Source organism: Dendrobates tinctorius, unplaced genomic scaffold, assembly GCF_039654945.1.
Source record: "Dendrobates tinctorius isolate UK_male_01 unplaced genomic scaffold, ASM3965494v1 ptg000308l, whole genome shotgun sequence".
NCBI classification, from domain to species: domain Eukaryota; kingdom Metazoa; phylum Chordata; class Amphibia; order Anura; family Dendrobatidae; genus Dendrobates; species Dendrobates tinctorius.
The window spans coordinates 3,505,920-3,521,863 of record NW_027361975.1 but is presented as its reverse complement, the minus strand read 5'-3'; the positions used below and the strand labels follow the sequence as shown (position 1 = coordinate 3,521,863).

Below are 15,944 nucleotides of genomic sequence, written 5' to 3'. Positions count from 1 at the left end.
ATATTGTACTTTATGATAGTGGTAAATTTCTGTCAAAATTTTCTGCATTTATTTACAAAAATAAATAAAATTGCAATTTTTGAAATTTGATTATCCCTTTAATTCAAATAGTCATGCCACACAATAACGTTAATTAACGATGTTTCCCTCATGTCTGCGTTACATTAGCACCATTTGTAAAATGTGGTTTTATTTTATTACAATTTTAGAGGGTTTAAAAATGTAGCAGTAATTTTTAATTTTTTTCAAGGAATTTATTTTTTAGAGACCTGTTCAGTTTTGAAGTCTCTTTGATGGTCCTATATATTGTAAATCCCCAAAAGTGATACCATTTTAATAACAGCACCCCTCAACATAGTCAAAATAGTCTAGAGGAAGCTCCTACCCTCTATTAACTATCTAGATGCTGTAGTCATTATTGACAGCAGCATTTAAGGCGTTAACCAGCCAGGTAAATGGGCCTCACATAGAAAAAATTTGAGTATGAAAAATTGTGCTCTTTTCAGTGATACCATTATAAGTATGGTAATTACAGTAACTTTTTTTTATTCTTTCTTTAATGATGTTTGTCATATGGGTTATAGTGCAGGCCTTCTTTTTTACTCCTGTTTTTACATAAAACAGCATTTTTAGTGGCCAAATATATTTCCGTTATTTTTTCATATTTTATTTTGAATATGTAAAAAAGTTTCCTTTTTTGTCCCTCAATCGGCCTCATACAGTATTATTGTTTTACAATTAGCCCCTTATAGTATTTCTTGCCCCATACTGTAATAATTTCCCCTGTCCTGTAATGTCCAAAGTTCTGTAATAATGTCCCCATTCCTGATCCTTTAATAATGTCCCCTGTCCTGTAATCAAATAATTTCCACAATCCTGTAATGTTCTTCGTTCTGTAAAAATGGCCCTCGTCCTGTAATAATGGTTCGCATCTTGTAGTAATGTACCCATCTTGTACTTGTAACAATGTCTCACATTCTGTCACTCGTTACATACACACATAATAACAAATTCTTCTAACCTGATCTCGCTCCCTCAGCAAACAGTGTCTACTTCGTCCTCCACAGCCGGGACAGAGCTTGGCAGTGACGTCATGCGCAGCCACGATGGAGATGTCAGTCGCCAGCCTCTGATTGGCTGGTACTGGTATTGTGGTGGAGAGAGCCGGAGAACGCACATTCAGTTGAAAAGAACTGCCATAGTTCATAAAGGAGGACAGTGTGGTGGGTATAGTTCATAAAGGGTGCAGATTAGCAGTTATAGTTCATGAAGAGCAGGGTGGTGGTTATAATTCATAAGCGGGGCCACATTGCATTTATAGATCATAAAGGCAGATGGCAAGACTATTATTGTTCATGAGAATGGACAGTGTGCAAGTTATAGTTTAAAAAGGGGACTGTGTGGAGGCAACATACAATAACAGCAACAGTGTGGGAGATTTTGTACAAAGACTACAGTGATGGGAAATTATTGAGGGCATATATTTTTATTCAGGGGTACCAAAATACTGTTATTTTTAAGGGCATTGTGTCAGGACATGCTATAGAAGACTGGAGATGAGGGAAGTCTCCAGGGGCCATCTATGGATGTGAAAACGCATCATGGCTTCTGGACCAGATAGAGACAAATATGATGAGAGCAACTCCAATCAGAGAAGACGTCACCTACAAAGTACCTGGATGTATATGTTTATGTGTGTTGCTGAATTAGTCTAATTAGTTCTGTGGTTCCTGCATTGTCCACAGTCTAATAATTACTGGTAATAGCAAGTCAGGGCATCTCTTTACTATTGTTAAGGACATACTGGGAATTGTAGGTTCATGCTATTAAAAATATGTATGGCATGGGCTAATGTAAATTGCAATTATAATTGAGCTAATTGATTTGCATAATTCCGGCTCAGCGGCCAGGTCATTAGTTTCTGACTTCTGTACAGAAGGCTCATGAATTTTACCTTCCGGGATGCCCAGCTCCGCTTTTGATTAGCTGGGCTGGTGCAGCGGCATCTGAGTGCGATACCATGATAAAGATGTCTCACTAGCCCAGCTAATCAAAAGCCATGACATGGATCCTGGAATATGAGATTTATGAGATTCCCATCCAGCGACCAGCTTCTACTGTCCAGGCAGATGAACCAGAATCCTAGGAATCGATATTCCCAAATCTAATTGTAGTTGATTGCTGTACTAAGCTTTGTGATGTATTTATGTACTGACGGTGGTTCTGTTATTGCTTTTCCTGTGTTCATGACTCTGGTTCTATTTTCATGTACTGATGGTGGTTCTGGTGCTGTATTGTTATTCTAGTGGTGTTGCTGGCTCTATTTCTGTATTCATGTACTGATGATGATTCTGTATTCCCGTACTGAGAGAGGTCCTGTTGATGTATTCTAGTACTGATGGCGGTTCTATTGATGTTGGTTCTTGTCGTTATTTAAATATGATTACTGATTCAGATCCTGTATACAAGTAGCAATGTATAAGCTGTCAGGTTTCATACTGTACAACTGTGGCTGTGTTAATAAAGTGGTGTGCTGTCTGACAAGTTAAGGATTACCACATCTGTATTTGTTAGTTGCATTAAAATTTTGTATTTGGTGAGGGCAGAAAGATGGAAAACTTACCCACCGTGTGCTGTAAAATCTGTGTAGATTCTGTAATATTGTGAATGAATAATACCAAGGCAAAGCTAGAGTCCTGGACAAAATTTGGATCCGAACCCCCACTAGCATGTTGGTCAGCTGTATGGGTCTCATTAGCATTCTAGATGTTATAAAACAGATGTGTTCACTCCCCATTAAAGCACCACTCAACAAGTTTTTTTTCCAGCCCTGGAATGGTGCTTCTCATATAAGGTCTGTGCCTCCAGTCTTATACTCGCCCTACGGTGTCTTCACCTTTTTTCGAAACCAGTCTGGTTTCACGGCACCATCTTGTGACGTCAGCTTCTGACTGATGGGAAGTCAGAAGTTGTGTCATAAGCTCTCAATGCAAGCCTATGATAGCCAGAATGAGCCTCTCATAGATCCGGCAGTTCACAAATTGTTGGAGACCTATGGGAGCAGCGGAGATAAAAGGTGAAGACGCTGGCAGGTGAGTATAAGGCTGTGTGCACACGCTGCGGATTAGGTGCCGATTCATCCGCGCGGATTTTGTAAAATCCGCAGGTGAAACCGCAGGTCAAAAGACCTGCGGTTTTACCTGCGGATTGCTCTGCGGTTTTGCCCTGCGGTTTTTCATCTCCTCAAATGGAGGAGATGGCAAACCGCAGGAGAATCCGCAGAAAGAATTGACATGTCAATTCTTTCTGCGGATTGAAAACCGCAGATAATCCGCGCGGAAAATTCCGCACCGTCTGCACTGCGGTTTTTGATTCCCATAGGGAATCATGGTACTGTACACCGCAGCAAAAACTGCTGCGGGTCCGCAGCGGCCAAAACCGCTGCGGAACCGCAGCAAAATCCGCAGCGTGTGCACACAGCCTAAAAGCAGGGTCAGGGACATTAGATTAGACACACCACTCCAGCGGTAAAATTTTAAAAAAAAATGCTCAAATAGTGCTTTTTAAAAAAATATAAATCTCACAATCATCACATCAATAATATAATTTTCTAAATTAATCCTTCTATATAGTCAAATATTTACCAAATAACGAATATCACCATTTTGCAACTGATCAAAGTCCACTATACCATATCTAATATGCCAATAATAAATACCAACCGAAAAAATGAGCAGCAAAGGGAAAAACACATTCAAGAGACACACTCCAGAACTAAATTTTTTTTAAATTAAAGAAACATATGTATATCAAGACAGAATTTTCCTGTGAATGATACCAGTAACATGTACAAGGTATAAAGTGTAAAATTTAGAGACAAGCTTTAAACAGTCCAATAGACCCTACCAACATAATACCCCAGTCAGAGAGCAGGTGCCATGACTGTAACTAAATAATTTAGTGAACAAGATATGAAAGTCAATACTTACAACAAGATGGTATGTTACTGTAGGAGGTAATGTACATGTGTCCTGGTCCACCAGCCCCAACGTACGTTTCACCCAAAGGCGTTTAACCGGGAGCTTGGTGTGGGTTTTTATAGGAAAACTAATAAATAAAATGTATGGCCAATGAAAGACTGATGCTGAGACAAGCAGGAACTAATAACAATGTGTCCTTCTGACACTGTCCGTACTAATGGGAAATGGATTCCCAGATATAAATAACTTATACCACCAATAGAAAGGAGGAGCAAATGACAGGAAATGTAAAGGACCTTCTTGGTGAAATCAAAACGGCAGGACCTGCTAAATCTGCCAATGAGGAAGATGGGGGTATGTCCCACCCGCAACCACGTGAGTGGCGCATGCGCAGCAGGCTTCACCACTCAGGAGTTTCCGGACAGAGGAGAGACGCGCCCATTGCAAAAAGGGAAATGGTTTCCCTGCAACTCAGAAGCGTGTCCGTGCGAGATGCTCAGGACAATCAAAGCTCAGAGCAGGAGCGAGCCACACATGCGCACATAGTCGAGGGGAACAGAAGAACGTTATGTAATAATAGACAAAGGGACAGTCTATCTATAACTCATATAGGGTGCAGCATGTATTAAATACGATAAATGTGCAAAAGGATATGGTAAAGAGGATATACCAAATACCATAAAATGCTGGCAGTGCAGTGAAATGACTACTGGATATAACTGCTGCAAAAACTATACATATGTTAATATAGGTGATAAAAGGTCTAGAATCATGTATATCCATATATACTGGTATGCAGGATTGAATATATAAATGATGTGTCAACAAATACCTTAAGGTGCTATTACTGCATAAGTGCTATGGGTAGGAGAAAAAGGGAATTCGTGAAATATGGATGTAGAATGCATGTAATGCGCATAAAATGTAAATGCTAATAAAGAGGGTAAAAACATCAATAAATTACAATAAAGATCACGACAGTATCATATACAATGAATAAATTATATTGAGTGACACCCGATAATGATGATTAGCAAATGTAAAAGTAATGTTAATGTCACAATAAAATGAATGAGTGTGTGAAAAGCCTTAAATGCTGTGTTCCACGTGAAAAGGAATATAATATTAAAGAAATATGTAAATATATATGCAAATCCACTTGATATCCTTAAACTGCAAGTACTTATAAAGAGATGCCAACCATGATAAAATTCAATATTAGTAACCATGACAACGTCATATATAGCAGATGCATAGTATTGAATGACCAAGGGAATGTCGTGACAGTGTGGAACTTATTATGAAAGAAACATGGGTATGCAAGAGTGTAAATAAGTAACCACATGTTTATATGCAACATAAAATGTATACATACACAGACAAGTGACTAGCCACCCAATACGGTAAACAAATACCATAAATAAAAGATATCCCAAATGTCAGGTATTATGACTACAAAAATATATATGCAATGTCATTATCCATATCCCCAAAAATGACAAAGATACCAAAAGAAAGGGGGAAAATGAAAAAGCAACCCCAGTCCATAATGACGCAATTACAAGACGTGTGTGCCACTGAGGTCTCGGCAAAAGAATATTCCTGAGGAAAAGGATCCAACTGTGTAACAAAAATATGGTCCAATAAATGGTTGAAAACCATGTCATCTACTGAAGAGAAATCCAAATATTAAAAAGGGAGACGATTCAAAGTAAGTCCAAAATCAATCAGATCCTTTTTGTTTAAGGTGTCCAGAATGGATCGCCTACTAGGATGAAAAGCTGTAATGAAAATACGACACCTAAGAATAGAAAAAATAACATTAATAAAGACAGTAAAATACAAATAATATCACATAAAAATGAACCCACATAAAAAAGAATCTCTACAAGAAAGCATTAAACCTAAAATTTTCGTTATGGTCCCCCAGAGCTACAGTGCCAAGTCTAATTGACTTTCCAACCTGGCTAGTTTCTTGGCAATATCCCCTCCCCTACTACTGGGATATAATCTACTAATCCCTTTTACCTTCAATACTGTGGGATAACTATGATGACATTTTCGAAAGTGGCGAGGAATTGTTTTCAAGGTTTCGACTTCAATGTCTCACATGTTCATGGATCCTAACTCTCAGTTCCCTCGTAGTCATGCCAATGTACAGCAATCCGCATGGACACTGCATGATAAATGACAATTTTTGTAGTACAAGAAATACGATGTCTAAAGCTGAAAGACCTGGAGTGATCAGTATTAACAAAAAATTTTGTGCATAAATAGTACATACATCTTAATGATGTATCCCCTGATGAAGCTGCGGGTGAAATGCTCATAGTGGCCATTGGACCTGTGCACATTTATTTCTTCACCCCTGTACACATTATTATCTACATAATATTAAGTCCTCTATGGACAGTGATAGCACTAAGCTTTTGAAATTTTTTGATATTTAAATTTATATACTTGTTTATACTTCAGGTGTGTACTGGGCCAATTTTTAAGAATACTCTGTTCCTTTTTTTTCACCATGTTTTTCATTTTATCTTTATACTAATAAAAGATGTTACATTTTATGAGACCCTTTTGCACTCATTTTTCTTTGTGCTGTTTGTGTAGTATTTCCTATGTCCCTGCTCCCATACTCTAATAATGTTCCCTACCCTAACCCCGATTCTGTAATAATGTCCTTTGTGCTGGCCCACATCGTGCAATATCCTCTGTACTGGCACCCATCCTGTAATTGTCCTCCATAATGGCCCTCTATTCTGGCCCCTATCGTATAATCAGTTCTCTTGTCCCTTAAAATAAACATCATGCGCTGCTTGCAAAGGGCACACTGACATCAGCGGCCGGCCTGTGATAGACCTGTGGTTGTATAGCTTTTGCAGTGCAGTGAGTCAGTGGCTGTTTGCGCCACAATACATTTCAACTGCATGTGCGACCAAACACATCTAGCTGAATATAGACATCGATGGAGCCCCTTCCACCATGGGCCTGGTTGCAGTCGCACTCTGCGACTGCAATCATTATTCCCCTGTACCTACAACATTATCATTGTTCAGAGTCTATTACTGTGTGTTACTTGTGGCATTACAAATGACTGCAGGAAAATGTGCCTCTAATTTTGGTTACCATTACGTTTAGTTTATGGGTGAGGAACTTGGTGTTGGTTGTCTTTAGAAAGGGGTGTGGTTTGAAAATGTGCAAGGAATCCCCCCCCCTCTCACAAACAGGGATTCTAAATCTCACTCATGCCACCCCATGATATCCTTTTCTAAAAACTTGCTAATGCAGTATAGTGGACAATCGGAAAATAATAAACTAAACAACTCAAAATGTACATCTTGGGAGCTGAGATCTCAATCTGCGTATGTGCCGCCTCCAGTGGCCTCCGATTGAGACACACCCACATTTCCTCCCAAATTTGGGGGGCAAAAAGTATGTCTTATAGTCCAAAAAATACGGTATATCATTGACAATATAGCTGCCCTTTGTTCCAATAACAGTCATAAGCCTTCCATCCCTGGAGTCTGTCACTCTGTGAGACTGCAGACTTGTGAATCCACGTACATAGCGCTGTCAGAATTCTCCGGTGCCAAAAGCAAGGCCGGGTGGTCATGTGACTGCAAGTATGTGATATGCCTACTTCCGGCCACATTCCGACTAGACGTGTGCGTTCTCGTTCAGTTCACTTGGATTGAGTGAGGTCTGCGCACATCACATAAAAATATGAGTATAAAACAAACAAGTTCAAATCACCCCTCTTTTTCTCCGTTAAAAATAAGACGCAAAATAAAAAAACACATATTTGGCATTGCTGCATTTGTTAAAGCATCTGATCTATGAAAACATAAGTCAGTTAATCCAATTAGTATATGGCATAACAAAAATTACGTTTTTTGGTCGCCTTAACTTTATAATAAAATGCAGCAAGAGACAAAACCTATCTACCCCAAAACGGTATCAGTAAAAACGTCAGCAAAAAAAATAAGCCATCTCACAGACCCATATCCCAAAAATTGAAAACATTGTGTCTGGGAAAATAGAGACGTAGGCAATTATTTGTTTTCATTTATTTATTTTTTAATAAATTTCCTAATTTTATTTCCCCACTTAAATAAGGAAAACTACACCTGTTTGTCATCGGCGTAATCGTACTGATCTCAATATTAATAATATTGCCAGGATGGTTTTACCATATAGTGAACAAACCCCCACAACAAAATGTGGAATTTCACTTTTTTTGCAATTTCAACACCTTTGGATTTTTTTTCCCTGCTTTCCAGTGCATTACATGATAATGAATGAGGTCATTCAAAAGTACGTGTCTCGCAAAAATTAAGCCCTATTCAGCTATGTGGAAAGTAAAATAAAAAAGGTATGGCTCTTGGAAGGAGAGAACAAAAGAAAAAAAAATTCCCAGGTGTGAAGGATTACTGTTTTGTTTCAAATACATTATAATATTTAGTACAGATGATAAATTATATAAAATGTGTGACACTGTTCAAATACTTCCGGACCCATCTTTGTGTATGTAGTCAATGTGTATGTTAGGCGTCGGGTTTCTGCCGCTGCACAGCATGAATTCCGAGCTTTGCCTTCGGCAGTCTCCCATTCCTCTCCGGCCACAGTGGAGCCTGCTCAGCAGACTCGTTGATCCCGGCGCTCTGCTCACACCAGCATTGTGGGTTTGCTTGCTGCTGCCACCTCTGGTCCAGCTATAGCAACGCATGCTGGTCAGCAGCGTACGACTCCAGGGACTAAGGCTGTGTGCACACGCTGCGGATTCTGCTGCAGATTCATCAGCGCGGATTCTGATAAATCCGCAGGTCAAAAGACCTGCAGTTTATCTGCGGACTGGCCTGCGGTTTTGCCCTGCGGTTTATCATCTCCACAATGGAGGAGATGGTAAACCGCTGCGGATTACGCAGAAAGAATTGACTTGCAATTCTTTCTGCGGATTTGAAACCGCAGCAAAAACCGCACGGAAAATTCTGCAGCGTCTGCACAGCGGATTTTGATTTCCATAGGTTAAAATGCTACTGTACACCGCAGCAAAAACTGCTGCGGATCCGCAGCAGAATCTGCAGCGTGTGCACACAGCCTAAGTCCTCCTTTTGGTCCACTGAGCATGCCCTTGGGACGATCTCTCATTGGAGATCGGAGGTCACATGTTCAGGTCCTTCTCCAGCTTGGATTGGACCATCAGGAGAGATCCGGAAGTACGCTGCTATAAAAGGTTCGCATGGCCGCCCCGCCATGCGCTATAATAGACATTAGTTCTTATGTTTATACTGGGTGTGTGATCATGGACGTACGAGAAAGGTGAATGACTCATTAAGAAACAGCTTCCCTATGATACGCGTGGTAGTAGGGTTTAGAGGTTAGAGTCAGCACTTAGTACTGGCACTGCCTAGCGCCACAGTGCATTCAGCTCACTCATCCGTCAGCACCAGTGGGCGCCAGTCAGTACACACTCAGAGCAGTAAGCTAATGCTTGCTGCACCCTGTCACGTTTAACAGGGCACAGCGTTCCTGAAGGAACTTTCCCTGGCTTTGCAGTAGCGGTTCCAGGCACTAGCGGGTCTAGAGGGGCACGCTTCTCGTGTCTCAGAAGCAGTGTTCTGTGACCTCACGCTAGCGCTCCTCTAGCCGTAGCCTGTGAGGTTTAACAGGCTTCAGCATAGGTTTCTGCGGACTCTGTGCAGTAACAGAGCCCGTCTCCTATCACACCGGCTCAGAGGTTACCCGCCGGTCTCAAGCGAGCAATTTACTAGTCGCCGTCCGTTATTGTATAGCAGCAGAATACCATCTCTGCATGGTGGACCCCGAGTTGTGATCGCACCTTTTCATAATTTATATTTGGTGCGATCCACAAACCCTAACAGTGTATATGTGTTTGCACAAAACATGTTTTTAATTACTCAGTATGCGTGGCCCTCTGTCAGCCAGGGCTGGATTTTATGTCCAATCTGGATCAGTCTGTCAGATCAAGAGGATACACTGTAAAAAAAAAAAAAAAAAAAAACTTCTGAAGAAGTGCATTGACAAATATATACCAATCTATATAAACAAATTATATCTAAAAAACAAGACAAATTTTTACTATTGGTAAGGGAGCTATAGAACTACATAGACTGATCGTGTTGCCAAAATGTGCAGGTATAAAGGAGGAAAAAAGTGTGGAAATTCATATTCTATTTTTCAGTTTCTAAAAGTTCAGCTACACTGGGCAGTGCATGTGTTCTTCATTTCAGTACGATATCTATTTGGGCCAAACTTGTAATAGAGTACTGTTGTTCTGCAGGTGTCATCAGTGAGCAAGCCATGAACGCCACTCCATCATCCTTGGGGCTTCTCTCAGGATACAATTCCTCTGGCTCTGATGAAGAAGATGCATCAGCAGCTGACAATACATCCTGGTAAGCAACTGTGACCTTGTTACAGTATAAAATAGAGAGATGCCCATACTGCACATCATGCCCACTGGCATTTTCTTCCATTGACCAAGAACCCATCTTTCCCTCCTATGAATCCCATTAACTATCTATATGTTAGACAGAAACATGTCATGATGGGAAACACGAATTTAGCAAGAGTCGTAATAGGGATCACAAATCTAGGGTAAGGTTCCAGTCACACCTCCCTTACAAAGATGATGATGCAGAGAAGAGGTTCATTGAATACAGTCAAGCCTATCTTGGACAATGTTTAGCTTTTGTTACACTTACAGGACTATCTATTGATTAGATGTGGCACTGCATAAACTAGCTCCCAAATTTAACAGTTTAAAACTGTAAAACTCTAGTCTATTCCAGTGTAACTGGGAACATTTTTATGGGGCACCTACCAGTTAACCCTAACAGTGGAAAAAATCGTACTGTGGTTGCCAAGCTCACCATACACACTAAATAAACTATTGGAACACACTTCTTGAATGCGGTAATATACGGTAATAGTATGCCAATGTTGCCAGTTAATTATAGTGAAGTTTCTTCCCTCCTAAATATTCCATGAATAGCTGTAAGGTGTACTATTGAAAAATGAAACATTTAGGATCCATAGAAATTCGGCCAGGAAAGTACAAGGTTCGATTCATCACAGCTTTTATGCCAATATTTTGGTGTAAAAAGCTTTGAAAAGTCACAATTTTGGTGCAATTCAAGACTGCACTAAAATTTAGTTACTTTTGGTGTACTCTCGCTATTTTCACCCACCTCTAAGAAAAGGGACAGAATGGGGGAATGGTGACCGCCGATCATCAAATTCATGATGATCGGCTGCGTTCGCTACTCTAAAATCTTACTCCAGAAGGATTTGTGGCGAGGTGCTCACTGAGCCACTCTTCCACAACTCCTGATTCTGAAAAGGCTAAGGCTGTGTGCACACGCTGCGGATTTTGCTGCGGTTCCGCAGCGGTTTTGGCCGCTGCGGACCCGCAGCAGTTTTTGCTGCGGTGTACAGTACCATGATTCCCTATGGGAATCAAAAACCGCAGTGCAGACGGTGCGGAATTTTCCGCGCGGATTATCTGCGGTTTTAAATCCGCAGAAAGAATTGACATGTCAATTCTTTCTGCGGATTCTCCTGCGGTTTGCCATCTCCTACATTGAGGAGATGAAAAACCGCAGGGCAAAACCGCAGAGCAATCCGCAGGTGAAACCGCAGGTCTTTTGACCTGCGGTTTCACCTGCGGATTTTAGAAAATCCGCGCGGATGAATCCGCACCTAATCCGCAGCGTGTGCACACAGCCTTACACTTCATGAAAGGGTGTCTGCCTCCAGCCATCTGCTCAAGACTGGTGTGAACAACACCAGGATTGATGTATGTGACCCATATAGAGCGGTTGGTCACCCAGTGCTGAGGCACATAGTGCATAAGTCACCAATACTGACTCAACTACAGAGTCTCAAATTTTATCTACATCAGCACAGCCACTAATAGAGACCTGCAAGCTATAACTAGAAAACCTCATTAAAATCAGCAAAAGAAGTGTGCCCCCACCATGAGCTTTGTGATATGGGTTTCCATGGCTGAGAAACTGCATGTAAGCCTTATGTTACCAAATACATTGCTAAGTTTTGGATGGAGTGGTGTAAAGTATGCCACCACTGTAGACTCTGTTGTACCAGCTGTAAGGTTTGGTGAAGAAGGGATAATGCTAAGAGTATTTTTCAGAGGTCGTCCTAAGCCTCTTAGTTCCAGTGAAGAGATATCTTAATGCTTCAGCATACCTGGACATTTTGGACAATTGTATGCATCCAACTTTGTGCAATCTCTTTATGGAAGACCCTTTTCTCTTCCAGCAGTGCACAAAGCAAGACCCATAAAAACATGGTTGAGTGAGTTTGGTGTGGAAGAACTTGACGGTAGCACTGAGCCACAAATACTGCCCCTTTGAACACCTTTGGGGTGAAGTAAAACGTAAATTGCATGCTCGACCCTCTATTCCAACATAGATGTTTGTCATCACAAATACTGTTCTGGATGAGTGTGCAAAAATTCCCACTGACACTCTCCAAAATCTTGTATAAAGCTTTATAAGAAAAGTGAAATCTGTTTTAACTGAAAAGAGGGAACCACCTTGTTGTTAATACTTATGGATTTAGAATGGGATGTGAGCAAAGCCCTTTTAGGTGAAATGTGTTATTGTCATACTATTGTTATACAGTTGTCCATGCAATATATTCTGTGCCTATGTGTCATAAATCACAGTCAGAATATGCCTAGAAATACAGAATACTTTTACATTTTTGAACAAATTGGAGAGCCTGGCTGTGCCAGCTAATTTTTTTTTCAATACTGTAGGTTTTTTTCTCCATTACACCAAAATGTCCTACAGATCTAATGACATTAGAGTATGGAATATACTAAATTATCGTGTTTTATTCACCATTCAGTTTTCTGAAGTTACTAAAGATGTGGTCATATTAGATGTGTTTATTATAGATATGGGAGGAAGGCCAACAGTGTTGCCTATCCTCCAACTCTTAGGCTAGTTTCACACTTGCGCCTTTTTGCGCAACGTATCGAGCGCACATGAAACACATGTCAAAAGCGCATGCAAACGCTTGTAAACACTGCGTTTTTTTGGAGCATTATTGTGCGCATAACGACAAAAAATCACAGCGTTTTTCATACGTTTGCATTTTTTATGTGCAATAAACAGGAGAAAAAATCCTTGAAAAATTCTTGCAACACACTCCACCAATGGGACACCAGTGGGCGTGTCTTATGGAAATTCTTTATATAGCCCCTGTTTACAGCTGAATTCTTCACATTTACTTGCATTTGACTTGAGAAACATGGATCTGCTCTGGAAGAGTTTTGACTTTGACTTGGATCTGGACATGAGGATGGCTCAGGCTTATGCCGTTGCTTGCCATGAACAGAGGGAGAGAGAGAGGCAGCGAAGACGGCAGCAGCGGCGTTTGTGGATACATCCCATTATTGAACTCCGGGAGAGCCGTGGAGCGTACCACACCCTCTACAGCGAGCTCCAGGGAAACCCAGAGAAATTTACGGATTATACCCGGATGACCCAAGAAACCTTTCACTATTTGCTTGGTTGGGTAAAAGAAGTCATCCGGAGACAGGACACGCAGCTCCGGCGTGCGATTACTCCTGAGGAACGGCTCCTGGTCACATTAAGGTACGTAGTTTTGCTAAACCAATGCCTGCAGATTTTTCTTGGTTGTGACATGTACTCTTCCAAATCTGGCAGAATTATAGTTCTGTCATGTAGTTAAATAAAGGCTGCGGTAATTTTTTGATGGCATGTATTGAACCAAAGGCTGCAGATATATAATTTTTTTTTTTTTTTAATTTAACGTGTGTAAAAAAATCCCTATACACAAATATTAATTTTTGTTTTTTTCTTTGTGTCACAGATTCCTGGCTACTGGAGAGACCCTCTCTTCACTGCACTTCCAGTACCGGATTGGAATCTCCACGTTGTCTGGAATTGTAGCGGACACCTGCCAGGCTTTGTGGAACGTTCTTTGTCCCGATTTCATGCCCCTGCCAACCGCAGAAAAGTGGTTGGAAATTGCCGAAAGATTCTGGACTGTCTGCAATTTCCCTAACTGTTTGGGAGCGGTTGATGGGAAACACATCCGGATTATCAAGCCCAAAAGAACAGGCTCTGAGTATTACAACTACAAAAAGTACTTTTCTACTGTACTGATGGCCATTGCGGATGCAGACTGCATGTTTATTGCAGTGGACTTTGGGGCATTTGGCCGTGGGAATGACTCCCAGGCTTTTAAGAACTCGGACATGGGCAGGAGGTTGTATGGCAACAACTTCAATTTCCCCATGCCACGGCCTCTTCCCAACACCGAAGGTCCGCCACAGCCATTTGTAATGGTTGGTGATGAAGCATTCCAGATGTGCCAAAACCTGCTCAAACCCTACTCCAGCCGTGACTTGGACCTTAACAAACGAATTTTTAATTACAGGCTCACCAGGGCCAGGAGAACAGTAGAGTGTGCATTTGGTATACTTGCATCTAGATGGCGCATTCTTGGCACAGCTATTAATCTGAAACTGGAAACAGTGGATGAGGTGGTCAAGGCCTGTGTTGTTCTACATAATTTTGTAATTTCTCGAGAGCACCCGAGCTTAGATCTTGATGATGTTGCTCCTAATCCATTGCCTGAATTTACACAGCTCACTCTCAGGTCATCCGTTGAAGTTGGCCAAATGAGGGACCGATTTGCGGCCTACTTCAACTCAGATGTAGGACGGGTGGAATGGCAAGAGCAAATGGTGTAAAAAAATTTCTTGTTGGTATGTTAATAAAAAAACGTTTTTGATACATGTTGTTGGTATGTTAATAAAAAAACTGTTTTGGTACCTATACTGAGTGCATTCTCTGTTTTTACACTCCCAAAACCATTAGCAAGTATCCAGGTGTATCAGTGACTTTATGATGCTGTGTTTTGTGCATCCTGAATTCACTAATACTCCTGAGTAGGTGACTATACATACACACACACACACACACACACACACACACGTTGTATTACCTTTATAATCTCTACAGTCTGTGTTCAATTAACAGCGACGGTCGAGATAATACAACTGTGTCACATGGGGTGATTGTACAAAAATATAACACCACTATGGCTTTCATTTAGAAAGCACACTGGTAAAATACCCAGGCCTTGTGTCATGCTGAATACTTATCAAATGGGCATTACAATACAGATTAAACTGCAGCATCACTACACTCTTCTGCAAAATATATGGAGAGTTAAGCAACGCTGCAGGTTCAAACTCTATTCACCTGCCCAGGTGTGATAGTGATGCAAGGTCAGGGTATTTGTCAACTAGATATAACATTTATTTTCACCATCATTAATCTGTTTCTTCAACAAACACGTTATAGAGTATGTGGTAAATTACAAGGTATATCTATAGTTCCTTGACTTTTCTCTAATAGTTAAATGAGGACGGTACAAAACAGGCAAGGTAACAATAGATATGCCTTGCACTCAACAGCATCCTCTATGCCAGGGTTTCCAAAATATAGTCCTAAATGTCAACCAACAGATCATGTTGAAAGGATTTTTTTTTTTTCCCTCAAATGGAATTACTTAAAACATGATTTGTTTGTTGGCTTTGAAGACCGTAGTTGGGGAACCCTGCTCAATTCAGTGTGTGCAATACACCAGATATCTCCATTACTGATGTTTCTTGTGTCAGTCTTGGAGATATGTTGTCAACGAAACCAATCTACAATACTTTTCTTTTCCACACCAGTCTCTACATTCTTGTAATATTGCACAGACTGGATCCAGCAGGGTTCCACAACTCCAGTCCTCAAGGTCCACCAACAGATCATGTTGTAATGAAATCCATAGCTCTGTTGATAACTGCTTCACAAGAGCCATAAAAAAAGAGGATTCCATACAACATGATCTGTTGGTGGCCCATGAGGACTGGAGTTGTGGAACCCTGCT

General features: G+C 40.8%; 1 protein-coding gene across 6 annotated transcripts in view; it reads left to right on the top strand.

The window, feature by feature from the left end:
• LOC141073619 (uncharacterized) overlaps nt 1-15,944 on the top strand; it is a 36,953-nt gene that overhangs the window by 8,048 nt on the left and 12,961 nt on the right. For 4 of the 6 annotated variants that reach the window (XM_073560923.1, XM_073560924.1, XM_073560921.1 and 1 more), the window contains exon 2: nt 10,285-10,399. In XM_073560923.1, coding sequence (XP_073417024.1) covers nt 10,285-10,399 — 115 coding nt within the window. Of the gene's footprint in view, nt 1-1,072; nt 1,224-9,204; nt 9,303-10,284; nt 10,400-15,944 lie in introns of those variants that run through there. The other 2 variants (XM_073560920.1, XM_073560926.1) reach the window with 2 other exon arrangements.